This window comes from Eulemur rufifrons, chromosome 2 (genome assembly GCF_041146395.1).
Source record: "Eulemur rufifrons isolate Redbay chromosome 2, OSU_ERuf_1, whole genome shotgun sequence".
Classification (NCBI taxonomy): domain Eukaryota; kingdom Metazoa; phylum Chordata; class Mammalia; order Primates; family Lemuridae; genus Eulemur; species Eulemur rufifrons.
The window spans coordinates 83,635,736-83,662,817 of NC_090984.1; the positions used below are offsets into that span (position 1 = coordinate 83,635,736).

The following is a 27,082-nucleotide window of genomic DNA, read 5'->3' on the forward strand; positions in this document are numbered from 1 at the left end:
GTTGTCAGACTTAGAGAGAAAAATTTCCATTTACTCTTAATAAAGGTTCCTCATTTGCAAAGCCTGTGTGTGCTGGAATACACGTTACACAAAAGAATTTTGCATTCTTTGCCAACAGTGTTTCTTTCAAAAGAGAAAAGGAAAATCCAACTAAAACTTCATTTAATCATTTTCTTAAGAGTTAAATTAAAAAAGAAATATAATTTTTACCATATAAAAAACCTGGAAAGGTTATCAGTGTTCAGCAAAAGCAGATATTTCCCTTTATGTAAAAACAGTGTTTAGGCTGGCCTTGCGTCACTGTCCTTTTTTAGTGGTTGGTATACCCTTCACATTAATTGGTAATCTTAAGTAACAATATATTTTGGTAGCAATGGAAATGTCCTCATCTTTCTTAGTTTTAATTCTACTGTTCTTATAGTAAGTAAGCAAGAGCCACAGGAGTAGACACAAGGGAGCTAAATTAATTAAATCATGGTGACCAATACTTAAGCGAATTCATTTTAATTCAAGGAAAATACTCCATTACTTGGGTTGAATATTAAGTCACCTAAAATAATTAACAGGAAAAAAACTCAATTTATTCTGGGAAAAGTTACACACTGTCACTTCAGTGTTCAGTTTCCGGTAGTGAAAAGAAACCACTACAGTAGTGTCTCCCAATAATGTAATTCAGAGATGGGCAAACTTTATCTGTAAAGGTCCAGATAGTATATATTTTAGGATTTCCAGGTCTACTCAACTTTGCTGTTGTAATGCAAAAGCAACCACAGACAACACCTAAGCAAATGAGTGTGGCTGTGTTCCAATACAACTTTACCTACGGTCATGGTAATTTGAATTTCTGTAATTTTCACATGTCACAAAGTATTCTTTTGATTTTTTTCAACCATTAAAAAATGTAAAAGTCTAACTTTTATAGTTCATGAGCTATACACAACGTAGGCAGTGAGCCAGTTTTGCCACCCTGATTTAACTGCTTTGCAAATCAAATACCCCTCCCTCTTTCCTAATATACGCACAAAAATTTTATGGTATTTCCAAGGAATATTTTATAGCAATAAGAACAGTGTTAAATTATTGTTAAATATATATTAAAATATTATTTAAGGCCAATTAGCTGTTTTCTTCCTTATTTCTATAACCAAATCTCAACTTCATAACTGTTTAATTGGATCTTGATGCACTAATTTCTTCCTGGTTTCCTACAATTGAGGACTCTATCTTAGGACCCCTGCTCTGTGATTATCAACCCCCACCCTACCCCCAAATTCTCTATGATGCTAAGCAGACTGCAGCACAGAGCCTGCTCTCACCCCACTTTTCTGTTGTGCTGCCAACAAAGACATCTATCTATTCCGACATGTCAAAAACTTACTTGGGACCAGGTACAGTGGCTCATGCCTGTAATCCCAACATTTTGGGAGGCCAAGGCAGGAGGGTTGCTTCAGTCCAGGAGTTTGAAACCAGCGTGGGCAACATAGCAAGATTCCATCTACACAAAAAAATTTAGGCTGGGCGCGGTGGCTCATGCCTATAATTCTAGCACTCTGGGAGGCCAAGGCGGGAGGATCGCTCGAGGTCAGGAGTTTGAGACCAGCCTGAGCAAGAGCGAGACCTCCGTCTCTGCTGAAAATAGAAAGAAATTAGCTGGACAACTAAAAACATATAGAAAATATTAGCCGGGCATGGTGGCACATGCCTGTAGTCCCAGCTACTCGGGAGGCTGAGGCAGGATTGCTTGAGCCCAGGAGTTAGAGGTTGCCGTGAGCTAGGCTGATGCCACGGCACGCACTCTAGCCTGGGCAACAAAGCAAGACTCTGTCTCAAAAAATTTTTATTAAAAAAAAAAAAAATTTAAAAATTGGCTGGGCACAGTGGCTTGAGTCTATGGTCCCAGCTACTGGGGAGGCTGAGACAGAATCACTTAAGCCCAGGCGTTCAAGGTTGCAGTGACCAATGATCACATCACTGCACTCCAACCTGGGCAACAGAGGAAGCCTCTGCCTCTTAAAAAACAAACAAAAACCCAACAAACTTATTTGGACTCTCACCAAGCTCTGTGATTGTCTGAATTTTTTTGTGCCTCTTAGAAATCTGTACTGTGTCCTTGGTACAGTCTATAAAGCCCAATCCCTTTTGTTTTGGACAATTTCATAATCAAGTGCTTTAGTTCCTGGAGTATTCTTTAATATATCTGCAAATAAAATTATCATTCATTAAGACTCTCTCTTTTCTGCAAGCAAGACTTGCGGTCTCACAACCTATCGAAACATTATGTAAATTTATACCCATTAATACTGATGGCTTATAAACCCTTAACTGTTAAGACTGTTGAGAGGAAATATAATTTATCCATCCAACAAAGCAGAATACCCCCAAACATCTTGTAAGAGATCACTGCCTTCCATATAATCCCAGTAGTATGATTAACTGATCCTCATTATTCAATCATTTATTCAATCTTTTTTCCCTCTTATTCATTTAATTAATGTTCTCTAAGGCCATGCCCTATGCTGACAATACAAAGATGGAAACACAAACAAACAAAACATCAAATGCTAAAAGTGGTTTTGTTCTCCAAATGGAAAATAGCTTTCTTTTCCTGTTTATACAAATATTACACATTAGATTGTTAAGGACAGTAACGACACAAAAGATTCCAAAAGTATAAGAAAAGAATTGGGAATAAAAAGAGCATACTTGAACTTTTACCACTGAGATAACCTCTGTCAACATTCCAGTGAAACTCCTCCAATGTATCTCTATGCAGATGTATCAACATAAATGGGATGATAATATAGACATACTTATCATACAGCACTTTCTTATAATCTAAATTTCAAACTTTGAAAGTGAAAATTTTGGCCGGGCGCGATGGCTCACTCCTGTAATCCTAGCACTCCGGGAGGCCGAGGCGGGTGGATAGTTTGAGCTCAGGAGTTCGAGACCAGCCTGAGCAAGAGCGAGACCTTGTCTCTACTAAAAAAAATAGAAAATAATTATCTGGACAACTAAAAATATATAGAAAAAATTAGCCGGGCATAGTGGCACATGCCTGCACTCCCAGCTACTCAGGAGGCTGAGGCAGTAGGATTACTGGAGCCCAGGAGTTTGAGGTTGCTGTGAGCCAGGCTGATGCCATGGCACTCTAGTCCGGGCAACAGAGTGAGACTTTGTAAAAAAAAAAAAAAAAGTGAAAATTTTAACATTATGAGAGACCCCAGGGTAAATGGGCCAGTATACCCATGCATGGATAAGTGCTCTCACTGGACTATGGCTACTCTGTCCTTAGAAGTTGGATGTTGCTGTCACTTATGCCATTGGAATGGGCTGTTTGTTGTCCTGGCTTATTTGAGTCACTAGCTCCTAACTCAAAGTTCTAGGAGAATTTTCTGATGTGCATGTGACCTAGACCCAACTGCCTGCACCCTATCTGTGAGGGGGGCTGGGAAACAATTACCTGGACTTTTTGGTTTCTGTATGGGGAGATGGGCTTTGTCTCATACTACAACTCATAAAGTTTGAAATTTCTAAAACATAGGGCCAGAAGTTCAGATGCTAGGCAGCCAAAAATAGTAGTAGTAGTAATAATAAAAGACCAACACACACCACAACTATATTTAGGAAGGCGGAATAAGTAATGGTAATGTAATAACTTGAAAATCCTCTCAACATCTAACCTCATTCTATACAATACAATGGAATGAGGGACTAATGTAGGAAGAAAAATCTACAAGATTTGATGACAACATGTGGCCAATGGAAATGGGAGTACAGCATAAAGCGCTCTATCTTAGGGCACTTGGTTAGTTCTTGTATCTCTCTGTATGATTGGGCGAGTCGCTTCCTGAGCTCCATTTGATTAAAATTTCACATGTGTTCATGAGTTAAAGCCATTAATAATTAAAACGAAACTAAACAAAGAACCTTCCCACAAACACAACAACAAATATTAAACTCAGTGTAAAATGTTAAAAGCATTTCCATGTAATCCTAGCACTCTGGGAGGCCGAGGTGGGCGGATCGTTTGAGCTCAGGAGTTCGAGACCAGCCTGAGCAAGAGCGAGACCCCATCTCTACTAAAAATAGAAAGAAATTATATGGACAGCTAAAAATATATATAGAAAAAATTAGCCGGGCATGGTGGTGCATGCCTGTAGTCCCAGCTACTCGGGAGGCTGAGACAGGAGGATCGCTCGAGCTCAGGAGTTTGAGGTTGCTGTGAGCTAGGCTGATGCCACGACACTCACTCTAGCCTGGGCAACAGAGTGAGACTCTGTCTCAAAAAAAAAAAAAAAAAAAAAGCATTTCCATCCAAGTCAGGACAACACAGCAATACTCATCATTACTGCTATTATTCAATACTGTACTAGAGGTGTAATCCAACATAGTAAGACAAGATAGAGAAATAAGACATACAAAAAATAGAAAAGGAAGAGAGAAAAGTTAATATTTACAAGGAATATAATCACTTACATAGAAAATCCAAGAGAATCAATAAATTAGAATTTATAAAGGAATTCAGCAAGGCATTACATAACAGGTTATAAGAAAAAAAATCAATAGCATTCTTAATAGTGTTACCCAATAGAAAAGGTATAAAGCACCTAGGAACAAGCCTTTTTTAAAAAGTGTAGTATCTTTCTAGACAAAATAAAATGTTATTTAAGGACATAAAAGATTACATCAACAAACAGATTTTATTCAGAGATGGAAAGATTCCACATAAAATCTCTCTATGTTGATGTCTGTATTCAATGCATTTCCAATCAATCACTATGGAAATTTTCCTAGAAATTAACAATCTCTTCCAAATTTCAAATGGAAACATAAAATTCCAAAAACAACCCAGACAATTTTGAAAAACAACAAGGATGGGGTACTTGCCACAGCAGATATAGAGATTTATTATAAAGCTACAGAAATTCAAACAGTGTGGTATCCATGTAAGAACATACAAATGTACATTATGAGGACATACTGTATCTAACAAGATATACTGTTAGACTCTTTGATTCTGTAAAATTAAATTGTTATTAATGATAAAAAAAAAAAGTCACCTAGCCACCCTCCTTAAAAAAAGAACAATGTTTAGAATACACACACAATAATTCCAGACTTGGCTTTTTCCTTACCCCATCTCCCATCCACATTTCTCCTGTGTTCCTCTGGCTAGTTCATTTTTGTGTGTCGGTGTTAGAAAAAGTGTCAAATTTCCCAGGAAAATGTCCCTTATTCACCAAACTAAGAAACACTATGTCCACATCTCTGTCATTGAATTATTTCATTGTACTATCATCATGTATTTATGTGCCTTGTGTTCAACTAAAACTCTTCTTAAGGAAGAAGTGCATCTTAATCAGCTTTGTTTCTTTGCTATGCCTGGGACATAGTGAGCTCTCAATATTTATGTTTTTCCAAAAAAAAAAAAAAAAAAAAAAAAAACATACAAATGTATCAATAGAAAGGAAGAGAGAACAGAAAAACAGAGCCATGCAACATGGAATTTTGGTATATAAATTCTGTATGAACAAAACAAATGTTCTTTTAAATTAAAAAAAAAATCAATCATGAACACAGGTTAAAAACAATAAACAGACTGGGAGAAATTATTTATAACACCTATTACTTTCAAATAATTAGAATTTATAAAGAACTAGAAATCAGTAAAAGATAAACAAAAGAAAAATGGACAAACGGACCAAATGAACTGAAAACTGACCACATAAAAGCCTGTACACAGCTGTCTATAGCAGCTTTATTTAAAACTTGGAAGCAACCAAGATGTCCTTTGGTAAATGAGTGGATAAATAATCTGTGGTACATTCAGACAATAGAACACTGTTCAGCACTAAAAAGAAATGGGCTATCAAGCAATGAAAGGACATGGAGGAAATTTAAGTGCACATTACTAAGTGAAAGAAACCAATCTAAAAAGGCTACATACCATATGATTCCAATTATATAACATTCTGGAAAGGGCAAAACTATTTAGAGGGTGTAAGAATTAGTGGGTGTCAGGGATTATGAAGACGGAAGAATGAACAGGCAGAACAGCAAGGATTTTTAGTACAAATTATTCTCTACAATACTATGATAGTAGATACATATCAGTACATATTAGTATTTTTCCAAACCCACAGCATGTACAACACCAAGAGTGAACCCTAATGTAGACTACGGGCTTTGGGTAATAATGACATATCAATGTAGGTTCAATAATTATAAAAAACATACCACACTACTGCAGAATTTTGATAGCGGAAGTTGTGTGTGTGTAAGGGCAGGGAGTATGTGAGAACTCTGCAGTTTCGCTCAATTTTGCTGTGAACCTACAAATTGCTCTAAAAACTAAAGTTTATTAATTTTTCAAAAATGGACAAATGATATAAATAGGCAAACGTATTTAACTTCATGAACTAAAAAGAAATACTGTCTTTTTCACTCAGAGAAACAAATAATAAAAACAGACAATATTCAAGTGCTAGAATCTGATGCAATGGGTTTTCATATATTGGTGGCTGGAATATAAACTGGAACAACCACTTAGAGCAACTGGACAGTACTCTGAAATGAATTAGGTGTACACTTAAAACAAAGTAATTCTCCTTTCTACTTCTAGGTGGATACTCGAGAAATTCTTGCATACACGTACGAAATTGTATAAGAAAATACCCACACAGCAATGGCAATAACATATATCATTTATGGATACATATATATATATATATATATGGATAGAGATAATGCAGCCACGTATGTGTATGGATTTTAATGGTACTGGAGGGATAAACACTAAATTCATGACAATAGTTGCTTTTTGAAAGGAACTTAGGAGAACGAGACTCAAGAACTTTACCGGTATTATTTTGACTTAAACAAAATTTGGAAAAATGACAAAATACCACAGCTATTAATTCTAGATAATGAGAATTAGGTATTCTTTGTACTTTTTATATTTTTTTCTGAAAAACCCCGTTAAAATAAAAAAATATTAATTCCAGAGGTATAAGATCAAAATGGTAATGTGCATCTGCCTGTATCTCCTCTCCTAACACCCCAAATATCTTTTTTTTCTCATGCAGAGTGCTTTAGGGATACACCCCAAATATCTTCAAATGACTGCCAAAGATAAAAAAAAAAATTGGAGAGTGGGAGAGGGAAGATGAATATCCATAACATTGCTAGAAAAAATACAGCAACAGGGTAAATAAGTGATTTTTGAAAGACAGAAAAAAGTTTGGCATTGGATTGATTAAAAGAAGACATAACCCGAACTACACATTAGAAATGGATGAGGATCCAGAGACTCCTCCAAGCTCCAAGTCTAGAAATATAAGGAACAGGAGGGACCCTGGATTAAGGGGTAAGCAGCTCCAGCCCCTCCACACCATCCCTGGCTAGAGCTTGAGACAGTGTACAGAAGCAGCACTTGCCCCAGGCTCTAGCAGTGAGTGTGAGTGCTGACATAAGCAAGGAAGTCTGGACGCTCCAGTAGCTATACCAACTAAAACTTTTTCAAATGTTTTCAACAATATTTAAAACATTTGAAAATGTTGCATTTGCTCTAATAGTGATGCAACCTAATTATGTCCATTAATAGGGAAATCTGGGTATAAACTGCACTTACCTTAGCCAAAAGGTCGAGAAGTGACTGGGTATAAATATTACATCTATACTCTGAATTACTGTGAAATAGTTTAAAAGAATAAAGTGTATACATAACACATGAAAAAAATTTCTAAGACATTGCTGAGTAAAACAAAAATACATACAAAATACTCCTACTTATAAAAAACAAAAAACCAATCTACATGGATAAAATTAATCCAAAGAAAATCATCGAACTATCAACAATAGTTACTTATGGGAAGGGGGAACTTATTAAGTATGTCTGTATTGCTTGATTCTTTCACAACAGACTATAATCATAAATTACTAGTGTAACTTAAAGATACAACATATGACTGGGCATGGTGGTTCATGTCTGTAATCCTAGCACTTTGGGAGGCCAAGGCAGGAGGATCTTTTGAGGGCTGGAGTTTGAGACCAGCCTGGGCAATGGTGAGACTCTGTCTCTACAAAAAAAATTTTTAAAAATTAGCTGGATGTGTGGCACATGCCTATAGTCCCAGCTACTCAGGAGGCTGAGGCAGGAGGATCACTTGAGCCCAGGAGTTGGAGGCTGCAACGAGCTATGATGATGCCACTGCACTCTAGCTTGGGCAACAGAGACACTCGCTCAAAAAAAAAAAAAAAAAAAAAGCATAAAAAGATGTAGTTTTTCTACTTGGAATTAAAGTATGGAAAGTCATTAAATGTAACTTTACCCAAGAATTTTTATTCAAGGAACAAATACAAAAGTTGGGCACCAGTGGTAATGACAATAGTTCACATTTTCTTTGATGGCTGAATACTTCCTGTCATATGACATAACTGGGTCAGCCAAAAGTAATCCACATCTCATTTCAGACAGCATAAATAGAATTACTACAAGAGTGTTCAAACTGTAGACTGGTTAAGGAAGACAACACTCATAGTCATTTCCTCAGGCGCTGTGTCAGGCCTTCAATGAAGGAAGTGACACAATCTTCCTCAATAGCTAAAATCAAACAGTGACTTATGTCAAGGAAACACTGCAAAAGCCATGTTCCCCTGAAAATGTCTTTTCCCTTCCCCACCCCACAAAAAAAAGGTCATCAGAATAAAGTATTACATAATAATAAATATATAATATAATCCCAGTAAGGAAAGAATCTCTACTAGATTCCTCCTGCTCCACCTTAACCCATCATTTCTTTATCTTAAACAAATATAAAAACCTTAAATAATAAAGTAGAAATTTCACACACATACATAATAGATAGTTCACCTCAATCCCAAACTCCCTGGAATAGCTAAATGCCAGTCATCAGTTATATGTATATCACATAACTCATATTTTATTGAAGAATTTATCTGATACTTACTAAAAGTCTTACAGATGTCAGAAACAGCTTTGAAGACTCTATCAGAGAAATTCACTTTCACCTTCACATACTTCATGTTGGGAAGTTGCAGGCGGAGCAGTTTGTGCTGGGGGGTGAACTGAAGCTTAGCATCTGCCTGAATACCATACTTATCCAAGGTCCAATGTGTCTTAAGAAGCCAGGTTCTCTTCTTTTCCCACCAGAGAGCATGGTCAGACCAATCTTTTTTTACATCTATAAAAAACAAATAATAAACAAAACATTTAAAAATCAACAAGATAACTTTGAGAGAAATTAAAAGTAGAAAACTAAATAACTGGGTATTTAATACAAACAAGTACTAAGTTCCTGTTATGTGACAGGTACAAAAGAAATACTAACAGCTGAGAAAACATACTCTTTGGCCTAAAAAGCCAATATAATATAAAAGGTAGCTGAGGCAAAAAACACAGGGTAACTAATATTGCTTAAGTCGAGCACAAATTGGGACACATGGAGAGAGTAATCTCTGTTATCAGAAAAAAAATAGAGCCCTGGGGGCAAGAATAGGAAACATTAATAAAGGAGTGGAGTTGGTAGGTTTGGAGCTCAGCCTTGCGGAATGGACAATAATAATATTCCTACGATAAAGTGGGGGAAAAGGCTGTGGTTTATGAGGTTGCAGAAATGTGCTAAGGTGGACAGGGGTGGTGAAAAATAAGCTGGGAACCAAAGTGAACAAAAACAATATCCTAGGAGAAGAGGAGTACAGAAAAGAAAACACCCACGAGCAATACTCCATAATCTAAGAGAAAGCTCTAAAAACAAACTACGTCCCAACCACACATGCTTTCCCAAATACATTCCCCCCAAAGTAACTCATAAAGTCACACAGTCCAACTGTTTTCCCTGAACGTATTTTGGTGTAAGTACAATAGAAAACATTAATATCTGTTAACTTTACATAATTAAATTAAATGTAACCAAATAAAAGAATGTAATCTACACAATATTTGGCCACCTCCAGATAAGGCAGATCATAACAGTAAACTTAAAGCAATAAAATTCAACTCCAACTAGTTTTTTTTTTTTTTTACAGCTGGTCAAGTGAAGCAGTGGGAGTGGAGACAGAACAAAGGAATCTGTAACTGGTTGTGATCAATTAATTGTAAACAATACTGCATTCGGACCAACCCAACTAGTTTTTAAAGTAGCAATAAAAGTAAAAACTTTTTGGATCAATTTTATGTTAAACTTATTAAGTGCCAAAAAAGGGAAAAGTGATGTTTCTAAAAAAAGAATAGCAGCCATACAAAGCCTTCCAGGAAAAGAAAAAAACAACCCTGGAGAATAACTTTCTTGCGAATAAAAATTAAAACTATCATCATGCCTCCGATATAAAGCTCATTTTAATATAATTATAGCTTTAAAAAGAGTTTATCAACTTTAAGACATTCAAAAGTATGTATTATTAATCTGGAACTTTACAAAATACATACACACACAACTGGTCTACCTTTAAGTAAAAAATCAAATTTCCACATGGATTATATGCCAGAAACACCTCTGTAACACCTTCTATAATGGTGAAATTTACTTGATATAATTGAACTTATTCTCTTTATGGAAGAAAAACAAGTAGGAAAAGACTTTCAATTCCCCATACAGTAAAAAAATATATTTTAATCAGCAAGTACTTTAACAGGAGAATTATAGATACCTGTGATTATACTGCCATTTTGAAATTTTTATATTTGTTCTGTTTTGGGAAAGTCCAGCCAATTATGGTATTTGAAGTTTGGCTACAGAAATATATATAACTGTTATTTTACAACTACTCACCTAATTGTGATACTTATTGTGTATGGTACCCTCCATCTTAAATTATTCTCCACTACAGAATTTGCCAACTGACTTTTAGAAATAGTAAATTCTGATCTAGACCATAGAAGACAACCAAGGTTGGGGCCTTTTCATATGCGATGAGGTAATTGGTCACGTTACTTTTCGGGAATAGAGAAGCAAGGGCAGAAAAAGAATACTTCCAAAGAATGTTGGTAACCAAGTAGAGTAAGGCTGGACTAAACTGAATTATTGGCAGGTAGGTAAATACAAGTTGAGGTTCCCTAATCTGAAAATCTGAAATCTGAAGTGCTCCAAAATCCAAAGATTTCAGATTAAGGATGCTAGTAAATATAATGCAAACATTCCAAAATCCAAAAAAATCTGAAATTGGAAACACTTCTTGTCCTAAACTTTCAGATCAGGGAGATTCAACCTGTGATACTTTCTTCCCCACACCTCCATCTAGTCACTTCTGCTGTACTAGTGTTAACCATTAATTAAGGAAGCTACATCATATAATCTGAGTGGGGGAGGGAGGGAGGGAAAGAGCTGTGACAGTAGTAACAGTCAGTCTGAGTCCGTAGGCACTGACTTACATCATTTGGGGTCCCGCAAAAGGCAACCCTGAGGTAAGAACTTGGGTGCAAGTAGTCTTATTTCAGGGAAAGGGAATGCCAGGAAGCACACTTGAGAGGATCCGTAAAAATGAGATGAAAGATTAAAAAAAGTCAATTAACGATTCATTAACTGCTATGAGCAATTGGAATTTAGTCCTCCTAAGGAATCATGTATAAAGCAGAACATGCCTTAGAACTGTCCCACTGAGGAAAGAGAAAGATGTGGTACCTCTCCACTTCCTTGGTTAAGAGTTGTTCCTGAGGCCATTAAATTTTAAATTCCTCACACTTCTTAGCTGCCAGCCATGGCCTGGCCGCCCTGCACTCTGGCAGGACAAGCTCAGAGATCCCTGTGCCTGAGGAAAAGCAGCTGTCAGCATGTGGGGGATGTGTCCACCACAGCTGCAGGTGAAACGTAGGGGGCTTCGATGCATCTGTTACAAGCCTGAAAGAAATGCTTACTTTAAAAAAAGCAGCTGTTTTATGGTAGTAGCAGGGCAGAAGCAATGCTATATAGACATAACAAAGGACAGATTCAAACAACAGCCCAGCAATAGGTGCTAAAACACAGAGGCAAAGACACCAACCTGGTAAGGAGCTCTTTGGGACAGAAGTTACAGATAAACTTTGATAAAGAGGCAATTTGCCACCAATCACAAAATTTAAAGACAGTTTCTATAATGTGAGGTGTGAAAAGAACTACTGGTCAAGAATCGGACTTTTCAAGTCAAAACTACACAAATGGACACCAGTACTGTTAAGCTGGGGCTGGCAAACTATGAATGGCCCAGGGACCAGATCCTGCCTTCTGCCTGTCTTTGTATGGCCACTAGCTATGAACAGTTTTTATACAGTCATTCCTCGCTTAACGATGGGGACACATTCTAAGAAAGCCATCATTAGCCGATTTCATCATTGTACAAATATCAGAGTGTACTCACACAAACCCAGATAGTACAGCCCACTACACATCCAGGCCTATTGCTCCTAGGCTACAAACCTGTGCAGCATGCTACTGTACTGAATACTGTAGGCAACTGTAACACAATGGTAAGTATTTGTTTATCTAAACATATCTAAAACATAGAAAAAGGACAGTAAAAAATATAGTTTTATGGTCTTATAATTTATGGACTACTATTGTATATGTGGTCTTGTCATTGACCACAACATTGTTATGTGGCTCATGACATATTTTTACATGGTTGCAGGGAAAAAAAAATATCAAAAGAATAGTATTTTAAATAATTTCACATAAAATTCAAATTTCAGTGTCCATATATAAAGTTTTATGGAACATGGTCACAACCTGTCTGTTCACATATTGTTTATGACTGATTCTGCACTACAACATCAGCATAGAGAGACCTTTTGGCCCAAAAGTCCAACATACCTACTATCTGGACTCTTGCATAAAAACTTTGCAGACCCTTGCTGTAAGCATTGTTATCTTGGACTTAATCAGATAATGTTGCAATAAAATCTCAACTTTCCATCAGGCTTCAAACTTTGACCTCAGAAACACACACCTCCCACTAATGCCTACCTTCCCCTTTAAAAACTGACCCTATCCATCAATTCCGCCATGGTTTTCATCGAAGGAATAGCCTACCTACACCTAGCAAGAATAAACATAGACAAGAAGGGCATATGATCCGAAGATTATATAACAAATACCCTATGACTGGTTTGTTTACCCACAGAAGGGAAGAAGCTCTCTTACTGTCAATGCTGGTAAGACAAGTCTTTTTTATCCAGAGAAAACAGTGTATAAGTAACAAAATAAGAAAGAAAAAACATAACAAAATCAAAGCAGAAACAGGACACCAGAAAAAATGAGAAGTATCAATAGTGCTCATGCCAAGAGACAAAAACAGAAAAGCAAGCATTCTGACAGCAAAGTAGAAGACAGTGCTGGAAGATGGATAAGTTGGACTGTAAGAACTTGTGATATATGTTAAAATAGCAGACTTTCGGTAGCATTCTTAACACATTACCAACCAGGTCAGCACTAAATATACAGTAATCACTACCACAGAATAAGACCATCAAACAGTATCTATTAAAAATATTCATTAACTCAACAAATATCTGTTGAACATGTACTATGTACAAGAAGGCACTGTTCTAGTGCTAGGGATATAACGATGAACAAAACAAAGTTCCAGCAACTCTGAAGGAAGCCAACATGACCTGAGGGGAGGTGGTGAAGTGAGCAGTAGGAGATGGCATCAGAGAGCTACAGGTCATAGCAAGCTGTTTACGTTTTATTATGAGTAAGAAAGCAGCCACTAGAGCAGGTTTTCAGCCTGATTGGCATTAGAATTAACTGAGTAGCTTTTTAAAAATACTGATGCCGACCCCCACCCTAAACTAGGGTTATCTTGGTTTGTGGACCGCTCTCTGTATTTTTTGACTAAAGGATGAAGGCTGGTATTTCCTATTTCACCATCTTGGTGACATCTCTTAACCCAAATATATAAGAATCTCTGGAGTGTGGGTCTGGAAATTGGTTTTCAAGCAGGGATGATTTATGTTGCAAAATCATCACTGATAATCTTGAAGAACTGCAGTGATAGGGGTGTGCAAGAATGAAACCAAGAGACCTTGCGAGAAGTTACGGTGAGAGTGGAAGTGATGAATGCATTTTGATTATAATGGTTGGGTGGTGAGGAAGTAGAAATAAGATTACAGACAACTTTTCCTGGATATTTCTCTATAACAGGGAGCAGAATAATGGATGATAGGTAGACAGAAAGGGGATGGTGGGCCCAAAGAGTATTTTTAGTTTTTAGCTTTTTTTTTTTTTTTTAAAGGGAAAGCTACTGCAGCATTAAACAGTGATTGGAATGATCCCATAAAGCTTAAAACACATTTATAATCATTATCATTCTTTGAGTGTCACTTGAAAACTTTGTAGAGACCTGATCAAGCCCTCTTAAATAGGCAAAGCAATGTTTTCCCAGTTTCTAGAAATTTTCATCTTTCTCTGGTGCTGGGTTTGTATTATCTGGTTAGTATCTTATCTCAAAATTAACAGTATCTCCACATCAAGTTCCACAAATGGCTCTACTCAGAGTAGCACAAGAATGCATCTAAATTATTCATTAGTAGCAAAAACAAATTTTATATGCTGGTCAGAATCCTGAGAAAAATGATGGTACAACAATTGAGAAGCACTTACCCGGGCAAGCGTAAGAGCCAACTGCACATCAAAAAGCACTTAACTGCACAAATTGTGTGTGGGGCTGTGGTGTGCAAAGTTTTATATCTCAAGGCAGTAACTCTTGAAAGCTCTTAAGTTATCTATCGTATTATAGCACAGCTTATCTCTACAGTGGCAAGTTAAACTGTAACAGTCTATGCTACTGTAACTTGTATAACCAATTATGTGCAGAATAGATTTCAGATACCAACATACATTTAAATATTTCTTGTTAAAGACTGAGTAGAAACATAAAAACATAATGACTTTAAAAGGAAAATGGGTATCTACATAACGGGAAGAAAAAGAAAATGCTATTGGATCACTAAAATAAAGGTTTATTTTTCTTGTGCGGCAATAGGATACATAAGGGAATAACTATTGAAATTCCTTGCATATGTTTTGGAACAACTTTCCATACATGTAACTCCCCACACCATGTTCTAATCTGGGCTCTGGACCATGCTCAAAAACATGCTCTGAGAGTCAATTTCTCCAAAGTCACAATTTTCAGTTATCCTCCAGGTATAGGGCAACTTTTTTTTATTTGATATACTGTGCTTTTAAAATTTTGATTTTAGATCTTCAGAAGCAACCTACCACAAATACAACCTTTCCCAGAAAAAAAGACTAAGGGGTAAAAAGTTATGAACTCATTGTTTATTTTCCTTCTTTGGGGGAGAAAAGGAGGAGCTTCATGATTTATTTATAAGTTTAGCTTGTTTAGTAATTCTTTAGAAGTCAAGAACTACTTAGATTATAGTTTAATATACCTAGCAAAGTTCTTACTTTTATAATAAATTTTAGTAAAATATGTTAATTCTTCAAAACATATTGCCAGGATTCTGGAAAGAATTATTCCTGTGTCCCTCCCTTATTTAACAGATCCAATCACATTGTACTCTGTTGCACATAAACAGTACCTGATAGGCAGTCAAACTCATATCATTAAAACTGCAAATTGCTAAAACATTAACTGGATCAATGAAAATCTCCTCCCTTGATTGTAAGAGAATACTATTCAAATTCAGGAAGTGGTCGTATATTTATTTTACAAAGATACCATCTGTGTATTCTAAGGAACAGAAGGGTTTTGGAGTTTCATCACTAGAGGCTGAGTATACAAATATTGCTTATTCTACCAGATAGCTTTTGGTATCACAGCATTCACCACTCCATGAGTCACCAAAAAAAAAGCAAAGAAATAAAATATTTCAAAACTTTTTGCTGTAGAGAAAATATTATGCCCCTCTTTATGCAATTACAGCTAGTTTACACTTTAGAAAATATGAGCACAAAGGGATACATTCTTAAAAACACACTATTTAATCTTTTCCTAAGAGGTTCACCAATTCCTGCTTGATTGTTTTCATATGGGCTTCTAAAATGCAATTATTGGCTTTCATTGTTAAAATTTTTTAATTGCTTGAAATGTCAAGAAAAATGCTAAATAGAAAGTTGATCAAATTATTTTTTTCTTACCTTAAATAATCACATCTAAAAATAATTAAATCTTATTAGTAAGAGATAAGATGTTACTTATAGATGGCAAAAATTTCTATTGCATATTTTAAAAGTATTCATTCAGGAAAGAAATGCAAATTTGTTTAGCATTTTCACACTTCCATAAACCAGAAGCAAAATTTATATTACAGTAGATAATCTTTGATTAGACAACTTTTCATTGTACTGGGCACATGCCTTATTTCTGGTAAATATATATTTTTGCACTCTGCTAATATCGTAAAACTTTCTGCTCTTTCCTTTTGTTTTAGGATCCTCTTGAGCCCCAAATGAGATAATATAACTATTACCATAATTAAGAATTTAGCCTGTCTTTAATGATGGTAAACAACACTAAAATCCTAGCATGCTAGTAACAAAGCTACTAAGCAGCTGGTTCCAACCCTCTCATGAGCAAACCACACAGACTGACTAGACCAGATAACATCACAGGCCAGTGTCTTCCTGCCTTCCAAATTAAGATTTTCAGACTATTCGCTCATGCCATTTACTTATACCACCTAGTCACTCAGCTGTCAAACTTTTAGAGGACTTTACCCCTTTCATTTCACAATGTGCTTAATTTCACTGAAACAATTACTAAAAGTTTCTGGTCAACAGGGCCCAAGACATCACTGGGGAATCCTATGTTTCTTCTGTTCACCACTGTATTTCAAACTTCCTAATCCTCGTCAAACTTCTGAGAATCCTGCTCCTCCACCTCCTCCTCAGTAGACAATCATAGATTCTACCACAGAAAATAAATACAGAAGCCATCAGATTGGAATATTTCACCTTCATGCTCACCACATTTACAAACTTCTTTGAACTTGTACACTTGGGCCTCCGATCTTTGTGTTAAGATGAAAGAAGTATCTCTTCCTATCTATTAATAAAACTGATCCCACTACCTATGCTCTGCTGCTCTTCCTATAGGAACCATGCTCCTCTCTCCTCACACTGGCTCTCTAGGTATCTCATCCATTCTCACCAGTTTAAAAGACACCTACTTGCCATCACTTTCCTAATTTGTATCTCCAGTTCAACCTTCTGCTCAGAGTGCCAGTTTACACACCCTGCTGCCTGCCTTACATCTCACATCTCCTCCTGGCTGACTCATGGATATCTCAAACTTAATATATTTAAAACTTAATTTATTCCCATCCCTACTATTACTAAATAACATGAACCATCAACCCAGGTTGCTCAAGCAAGGAATCTAAAAGTCATAGGTTTTCTCTTTCACTCATTTCCTACATTTATCCGAAAGCCCTGTCAATTCCACTTTCAAAAATCTCCACTGGCACCACCCTATTTCAGGCCACCATCAAGACTTCCACTGACTACTGCCTGCAACAGCCTCTTCAGTGGTCTCCTTGATTCCATTCAGCACTTGCCACACAACAGCCAGAGTGATCTATTCAACACTTTCATGTCATTCCCCTGCTGAAAATCCTTTTCAACCGCTTTCAGCCGCACTTAAATAAAACCCAAATGCCTTATCATGGCCGACGAAGCTTCACACAGTATGGCCTGTCTACTCCTCCAAATTTATCCTGTGCTACCCTTCCTTTGCTCCAGCCACAATGGCTTCTTTTAGTTCTAAGAATCATCTAATAAGCAAGCTCTTTCCTCCCTCAGTGCCCTTGCACATGCTATTCCAATCTCGGAATGTCTAATTCCCTCTCACCTTCCAGATTTTAGCTTAAATTCCATATTCTCAGAGCAGCCTTTCTTCACTACCCTACCTAAGACGAGTCCTCAAGAGTCCTGTGTCCCTCCATTACTTTCTACACTGTGGTAACACTGATCAAATTTGTATTCATTTTGTTTGTCTGTTGTTCGCAGGGTTGGGTGGGAGGCTGTTTCTTCCCTTATGGATCATAAACTCTGTCTAAGAAGACAGGGGCAATGTCTATTTTGATCCCTATTATATTTTTAGCACCTAGCACAGTGCTGAGCATGCAACAAATATTTGATAAATGAACGAATCCTCATTTTGAAAATTTTAAAGAACTCTAATTATTCCAAGAGAACCCCAATCATTACATTCCCAAAGTTCATTTGTAAGTCTCAGAATTCACATTAACCACAGAAAAGCCGTATAAATAATAGTTAGGTTCCAAATCAGACGCTAAGTTATCCAACCAAAATAACCCAAAGTATATTACTAGCAATACTGTGCTGACCGTCATATCATAAGGCTTTTTGTAGAATGTATGGTCATGTTTTAACTTGAGGTGTAAGAAAAACTGTTAAGAGGCACCTGCAGAGTGTGTGTTGCAAGGGGGAAGAAACACCATGTGCTAAGTTGTGAAGCAGACATGGTCTTCCTGCTACACATGAAACTGCAGGGCACTTGTCTATTCCCTAGCCATGGGTACCAAATGCCAAGAATTAACCTATTTCCTTTTTCCCAGCTACAATTTGTTGCCTTAGGCCAGGGTTCCTTTTCTCTGCTAAGCTAATAATAGAAGAGTTTTAGCTTGTCTTCCTTTCCAATCCCTCAAACAAATATTCAACTCTTCTAATAGTTCCAGTGAGACAGTATTCCCAATAGTGCATAAAGACAGGGTCTACAAGTAAAATCAATGCTTGAATAAGTTCTTTGAATAACCTCCATAATATTATCCCCAATATTTATTAAAATGTAAAGGATGAGGCCAGGCGCGGTGGCTCACGCCTATAATCCTAGCACTCTGGGAGGCTGAGGCGGGAGGATCACTCGATGTCAGGAGTTCCAGACCAGCCTGAGCAAGAGCAAGACCCCGTCTCTACTAAAAATAGAAATAAATTAGCTGGACAACTAAAATATAGAAAAAATTAGCCGAGCATGGTGGCACATGCCTGTAGTCCTAGCTACTCAGGAGGCTGAGGCAGGAGGATTGCCTGAGCCCAGGAGCTGGAGGTTGCTGTGAGCTAGGCTGACGCCACAGGCACTCTAGCCTGGGCACCAGAGCAAGTCTCTGTCTCAAAAAAGAAAGTAAAGGATGTTAGACATTAATCTTGGTATTCAATCACACAATCTTTTGTTCTTTTTTTTTTTTTTTTTTTTTGAGACAGAGTCTCACTCTGTTGCCCAGGCTAGAGTGAGTGCCGTGGCGTCAGCCTAGCTCACAGCAACCTCCAACTCCTGAGCTCAAGGGATCCTCCTGTCTCAGCCTCCCAAGTAGCTGAGACTACAGGCATGCACTACCATGCCCGACTAATTTTTTCTCTATATATTTTTAGCTGTCCATATAATTTCTTTCTATTTTTAGTAGAGATGGGGTCTCGCTCTTGCTCAGGCTGGTCTCAAACTCCTGAGCTCAAAGGATCTGCCCACCTCGGCCTCCCAGAGTGCTAGGATTACAGGCGTGAGCCACTGCGCCCGGCCAATCTTTTGTTCTTAAGAACTCCCTACTCTCACAGCTTTAGGTCCCTCTCCTCCCAAACTCCCCTTCATTTCAGAGTTGAGGATCATGGGGCTTCCTGCCTCCCACCCTGCTTTTAAGATGTACCCTCTTGTTCTGGTCTCTTTAGTCACTGAGACCTTAAAAAAGGGAAAGAGGAGACAAATGGATGAAGAGTATTGCTCTTCAGGTACATAATCAAAGAATGAATTAATAAACATTAAACATTTCCAAGTGCCTATCTTCTGCCAGGCACTAAATTAGGCCATGGAACATAAAAATTAGTAAGATCCCATCCTAGAGGCACTCATAGTCCAAGACAAGTAAAATGAGCTAAAAAGATTAAAGAACAAAATGTCACAGAGGCAATCAATTTTAAATGTAAAATTCTAATTAAGCTGAGTTGGCATTTTACCTGGCTCTTAAAAGATGTGGGAGTTCAAACACGTGCTAAGAGAAACTGTCCTGTAGTATGGAGGCTCTCAATCAGTTTGATGAACATGGGATTATGGAGAGCAAATTAGAAAGCGGAGTCTTGCAACAGGAAACTTACTGAAATATTCTAGGCAGCAGGGCCTGACCTAAGGCAAAAGCTGAAGAAAAGGAACCAAATATGAGGATATGTCTAAGTTAGAACCATGGGTCTCAATGATATTGATTACAGATGAAGGAGGACAGCCAGAAGGTGAAGGGGAAAGCTAAAAAGTTCCTAGCCTGATAATTATTAATAAATGGTTCATAATAACAGCACTAAGATTTGTTTGCTGAACATTCAGTGTGTACCAAACACTTAACATATCCTTATTTGATTCTTACAAAAATGCTAAGAAGTAAATACTATTATAATCCCTGTTTTATAGATGAGAAAAACCAAAGGACAGGGAAGTTATATAACTTGGCCAAAGTTTATAAAGTTAGTATTAATATACACAGAGTTAGGACTTGAATCCAGATCAGTGTAACTTCAGAGGTGGCACTCTTAAATAACACTCCATTAACCAAGATATTCAGAAGGGAAGCAAGTCCGGATATGTTGAATTTGAAGACAAAATACTAATGTTAAGATTCATTTACATTTCACAGTAAAATTCTAATGATTATCCTGCACATTTTTTATAGGAAATAGACAGGTTTTTAGGAAAGAGAAAGAAGACAGACTAAACATCTACAGAGAGGTAAGGAGATTATTAAATAAAGACTATAAATATGAGGTCACACCAGGAGGACCAATGAGCAAAGAGAAGAAAAAAGTGAGACATGCTTCACATCAGGACCATATTGCCTTCTTTTTATTGCTTAACTAGGCACCTGCCTTTTCTACTTCAGAGCCGAGTGACCTGACAGGTGAGAGGACTACTGTGGGATAGATTTCAAGCAATCCTGAAGGCAAAGAGCTTTAGCAGGGAGTAAAAGTTTGGTGAGAGGTCCAGAAACTACCCATAAGCCTGGCATCACCTGATTTTACTGCAACTTGCTTAATTTGTGCCCTTCCCCTATCAGTATCATCGGGATGCTATGGGACTCATGTAAATTAGGAACTACAAAGGTCCTTAGAAGTTGATCCAATCTAAATACTTCCTATGGATAAGGAAACCAGATCAATGAAGTCAAGTGACTTTCATGAAGACCCACAGTTTCTCAGTGGCAGAGTTGAGACCAGAATCCAGTTCTCATAAAAATCCAACTGATAAGTCAACAACTGAACAGAGATGATCAGCATGAAAAAATGGGTTCACAGATTAAATTTATGTTCACCTGGCTCTGCCCTCAGGCACAGAGAAACTTTGTCACCAGAAAATGCTATTGTTGGGTGGAGCCATTTCATTAGAGTCTCCCAGAGCTACAGTGAAATAGTCACACCATTTCATTTCTGTTTTGATACTATGCATACATTGGAATGTCAATAAATTAATATATAATAGACCCCATCCCACACCATACATTTAGCAGTTCACCACCAAGAAGCTAATCAATTTGAGATAAATCCTAGGGAAGATAAGGTACGACACCTGAAAATTAAAGACTGGACCATGGAAATTGTAATTCAAGTGAGGAGGAGCTAACTTAGGTCCTGTTCAGAACCAGCCAATACTACACAAAGTCTCTCATCAGTTTACTCCCAAAACACAAAATGTGAAGGAATATTTTTATGTATGTCTTTCACTGATTTAATAATGGTAACCACAGACAATAAAAGTCAAAAAGGTGATGGTTAGCAGCTATATAACTATTTAAAGAATGCACATGCTAGTATGTGAGGGTGATCTAGCTGTGACATCTGTCACCCCATTGATCACCAGAGTTCATTCAGCTGATCTGGATGGCTAGGTGGGTGTCCCTTTCCTCCCTCACCATTCCATGTGCGTCCCTCCTGAAGCCCCAGGCTCAAAGAGGATGACCTTCCCTGATAGACGAGGACCATTCTTCGGTCAAGGGTATATGAGTAGCCGTGTTCCCCTGCTAGAGCCTCCAAATAAGCTCTCGAGAATGCACATGCTAATATGCAAAATTAAACTGATTTTAAAACAACCAAAGAACACAAACAACTATCAATAACAAGAAGCAATTCAGAAAAAATTAATGTGCCCACTTTTGGTTTTATATTAGAAATGAGACATATTAATATAAATTGAATACTCTATTGTCAAAAAATAATTGGAGGCTGGGTGCAGTGGCTCACGCCTGTAATCCTAGCACTCTGGGAGGCCAAGGCGGGTGGATCATTTGAGCTCAGGAGTTCGAGACCAGCCTGAGCAAGAGCAAGACCCCATCTCTACTAAAAATAAAAAGAAATTATATAGACATCTAAAAATATATAAAGAAAAATTAGCCGGGCATGGTGGCACATGCCTGTAGTCCCAGCTACTCGAGAGGCTGAAGCAGGAGGATCGCCTGAGCCCAGGAGTTGGAGGTTGCTGTGAGCTAGGCTGACACCATGGCACTCTAGCCCAGGCAAAAAAGTGAGACTCTGTCTTAAAAAAAAAAAAATAAATAAAAATAATAATAATAATTGAAGTAACTTTCAAGTCATTCCTATCTTCCTTAAGACTGTTCGTTGGTAATCAGATTATTCTAGAAAGATCAGAAGCAAATTCCTAAATTGCTCAATCTTATTCTAGAGAGGTAACCTTCCCTTCCAGAACTATTCCTTATTCTGGAGAAACAGAATTCTCAACAGTGCAATCTACAACATTAACATCCAGGACTTAACTGAAATTTCTATAATGATTTTCCACAGCTATGAAAAACAGGAAAAGAATGCTTCAATAAAAGCTCCAACTCTAACTTGATATATACTTTTGAACTCTGCTGAATCTTATTCTCCTGCATCAAGTTATCATTAATCAACAAAATAAAAAAAAGAAATACTGGTAATGAAGCACATAAACATTTCATAATATTGTCCCCCCCACCCCATCTAGCAAATTAAGGGAAGACTATACCAAGATCATAAAATAGTAATTATATTAACCTCATCTTTATGTCTTCAAAATTGTACACTATATATCTAAGTTGTCTTTTACTTCTTCCTCTCCCTCAATTTTTATTTCCACCCAAGTACTATGGATGGTGTCTACCTGTTAAGCAGCTGTTCACTTGTCCCTTCCTCTCCTTTAGTTTGCCTTAGTTCAGGTCCTCAATATCTCTATCCCGGACTACTATAACTCTATTTTTTACAGTACTACCCAGAGTTATCTTTTAAAATGCAAACCTGATCACTTTACTTGTCTAGTTAAAAACTTTCCAAGCCTCTCTGTTGCTGAAGTGTCTTCTAATCCCTTAATAGATTATGCAAACCTTAAGCATCTGTGTCCCACATTGTCTTTGTCCAGGGGGCTCTCACCATTCCCAGGAGCAGCTCATGCTCTGGCCTACTTTGTGGAGCAAGCTGGTGTTTCAGGTTTCCTTGATAGGATATCTTCTTCTGTCCCCTTCTATCAAAATGGCAAAATCATAGAAAACCCAGCAGCAATATTACCATCTGAGTTTTCACTGACCCTCCTGTCAAAGCACCAAGGCAGACTTTAGCACTTAGAATGATACATCACACTTAATTATAATTTATTTTATGTAACTCATTTCCCCACTAGATTAAGAGTCTTCGATTTTATTCATCTAGTATCTCAGAGGCTGAGACCAGGGCCTGGCATATGGAATTAAACCAATAAATATTTGTAATATACAGGCAATACGTAAGCAATTTGAATAATCAATTGAAAAACTAAAATTGTTCCATAAGATTTCTTCTCAAACATTAAAATATCTGTGATTATATGAATGTATGTATGAAAATGGAAAAAATAGCAAAGCCACTGTTTATTTAGTGTACTATAGTTTAAAACACTAAAAACATTGAGAAATGTTACCTTTTTCTATAAAAATGTAACAAGAGTAGCTTAAATAGTGCTTGCCTTCTCATGTAACTTATGATGTGGAGCTAGAACCTTATGCCTTGCCAAACTGTCATACTCCTTTCTACGTTTAGATCAAATTCCAACATTTTATCCTTTGTACTTTGAATATCAAGAAATATCTCTTGAAAGTTCCTTCAATAGGCAGGGTTTTTTTGTTTTTCGGTTTTTTTTTTTTTTTTTGCTGATGTCACTTCCTCTGGGACATCTTCATCCTTTCTGTCACACCACTTGCCTCATTTATGTCAACAAGTTCACCTTCGCTAAATTCCGTTGGCTGAACATCTACAGTCTGGCAAATGGAAAAGGCATTCACATTCCCTGGTGAGCTATTTCTTTTATAACTACCTTTATATTTCATTTGAATTTCATTTCCAGCATTTCATTATCACTTTGTTTCTTTGCTGGTCATTTTCATTCTTCACTTTATCTTTCTTGGTCAATTCTCTTTTTCAATTACCCATTTTTGTAAAATATCACATGAGTTTGTTACTAGAGGACAGGGAGGCAATACAACTACACACTTTGCTGTCTGTGCATGAATAGTATAAAGGTACAAAGTGATCAATCATAGACAGATTTTGAAAAAAGTGACATGACTGGTCACTGATCATGACAAACATCTGTTATTTCCACAGTGATTTGTGGACCGAAGAGCTAGCAAACAAAATTTGTACTTTATGCAATTGTGAGCCATGTTGTTAAACAACTGTTGTTATTTAATTAAACTATGGTAAGTGAAACGTGCATATTGAAACTGTGCAAAGTGTTGTTTCCAAAAATCTGGCTGATATGTCATACTAAAAAAAAAAAAAAAAAAGTTCATTTTGTTTTAGTTTGTTTATTTTTAAGAGACAGGGTCTAGCTCTGTTGCCCGCACTGTAGTTTTATCCTCTTGGCTCAGTCTCCTGAGTAGCTAGGACTACAGAAGACATCATGCACAGCTAATTTTTTTTTATTTTATAGAGGCAGGGTCTCAAGGCAATCCTCCCACCACCTTGGCCTCCAAAAGCACTGGGATTATAGGTGTGAGCCACTGCACCTGGCCAAAAGTTTTTACTCTGTTAGTAGAAGCTATAAACTGCATCAAAGTTGACATATCATTCAAATTGCCAACATATTTCATTTAAAGTACCCCATTCAATTTTACCTTAAGAAAATTATTGTTTTTACATTAAAGCTTCAAGTGCTGAGATAGACAGTGTTCATTTATGGAAGGCATTTAGAAACTGCTATGGACTCAATGTCCATGTCCTCTCAAATTCATCATGTTAAAACCCTAATCCCCAATGTGATGGCATTTGGAGATGGGGCTGTGGGGAGATAATCAGGGCATGGAGGGTAGAACCCTTCTGATGGTATTAATGCCCTTACAAGAAGAGAAAGGAGAGAGCTGGCTTTTCTCTCTCTCCCTCCCCCATATGAAGAAACCAGGAATAGGATCCTCACCAAAAACCAACCATGCTGGCACCCTGATCTTGGACTTCCCAGCCTCCAGAACTGTCAGCAATAAATGTTTATTGTTTAAGCCACCCAGGCTATGATATTTTTTATGGCAGTCCAAACAGAAACTAAACTTCTAATAAAAAATAACAAATTGTTATTTCTTCCACAGAGCTAATTGACTGAAAACTTGGGAATTTACTCTTCAAAACAAAATCAACAGATCAACTAAGTTTACAAATAGCCTTTTGAAGTTACAAATCCAAAATATGTCTATCAATCCCAACTTATTATTTGATACTATAAGATACACTAACTCAAAGTTGTTGGGAAGTTTTATCAAATCATATAAGCCATACATGCAATTAAAGAGTGCACAAATAGAAAGTATGCCAATTATTCATTTCTAGAAGGTGGGTAACTTTCTATCCAATCCTGAAGGCTTATTGCTAATTGTGTTCAACTTGGCTTAGTTCCTAGAAGATAGGGCTCGGAGTCCACACAGTGTAAATATCTGACAAATTCTAAGACAGTAACATCAGGGCTAAATTCAGTTAGTACGTGACTCACTGACTGACTAACTGGATTTGTCTTTTAAAAGTGATCAAAGGCACTAGCTATTCTATAGTTCAAAAGAGAAATAATTTAATAAGACTATTTAATTGGCTTTGACATTTTAAATTTATCTCAGAAAATACTAAGAGAGAACTGGAATGTAGACTGCTGGAAAAAATATTTCTTAAAATCCGAGAGGCTTATCACTGCTTATATCTTATATTATTGACTTATATTAATGCGATAAACTTCAAATTTATAAAAATCTGATGTCTCTCCCTGTTTCAAATCTTTTATTGGCATCTCACAGCTCTAGGATAATGTCAAATCTTTTAAATCTGGTTCACAAAGCACTTTAAGCACTTGTTTTCTTCTTCAGCCTCATGTTAAGTCACTGGTTCCCCAGGACTGCTTCCCCATCATCATTAGACTTCTTTCAGTTCCTTAACTGGCCACCCTCCTATGCTCCCCTTCTCACCTTGGGAATTCTCAGCTTCTCCCCAACCTGTTGTTCTGCCATCTCATCCCCTCACCTGGGTATCTCCTGCCATTTTTCTCCTGACTAACCTAATTCATCTTCAGGTCTCAGCTTAAGTCACTTCCCTCTAGAAATCCTTTTGTATATACTAGGTCAGGTTCCCCAGTACATACCCCTATAACTATTTCAATTACCATAACACTCATCACACTATAGTAATTACTATGTAAAGACTATCCTTACCCTAAGACTGCAAGTTGGATGAAGGTAAGGAAGGAGTTAATTCTGTTCACTCCAGTTTGCAGTATAGTCTTTGTCATTCAGTAGGCTCTTATTTAAAAATATTAAGTGGTTGAGTGAAGGAATGGAATATTTCACATTTATTAACTACATCTTTCCTTTCTATAAACTTATCTTCTGTTTCTCCAAGCTATTCTACAATACACCGTGAACACTGCAATCCCCAACCTGGAATACCTTTCTTCCTAACTTTTCACTCTGGCACTCTTCAAATAAGGCCAGTCATTACCCATGCTTCTAAATCTCTATCTCCTAACTGTACTCAAATGCCATTTATTTGGCACTTCTCAACCAGACCATCAACTCAAAGCAATCTTCTGTTTTCACTTTGTTAGTAGAAAACTGCTCACATGGAGAGCAAGGACATCCCATTACCTAATG

General features: G+C 37.1%; 1 protein-coding gene across 2 annotated transcripts in view; it reads right to left on the reverse strand.

Moving 5' to 3' along the window:
* The window catches only part of FERMT2 (FERM domain containing kindlin 2), a 78,437-nt gene that overhangs the window by 39,361 nt on the left and 11,994 nt on the right, over nt 1-27,082 (reverse strand). For both annotated transcript variants that reach the window (XM_069464925.1, XM_069464926.1), the window contains exon 3: nt 8,973-9,206. In XM_069464925.1, coding sequence (XP_069321026.1) covers nt 8,973-9,206 — 234 coding nt within the window. The remainder of the gene's footprint in view (nt 1-8,972; nt 9,207-27,082) is intronic.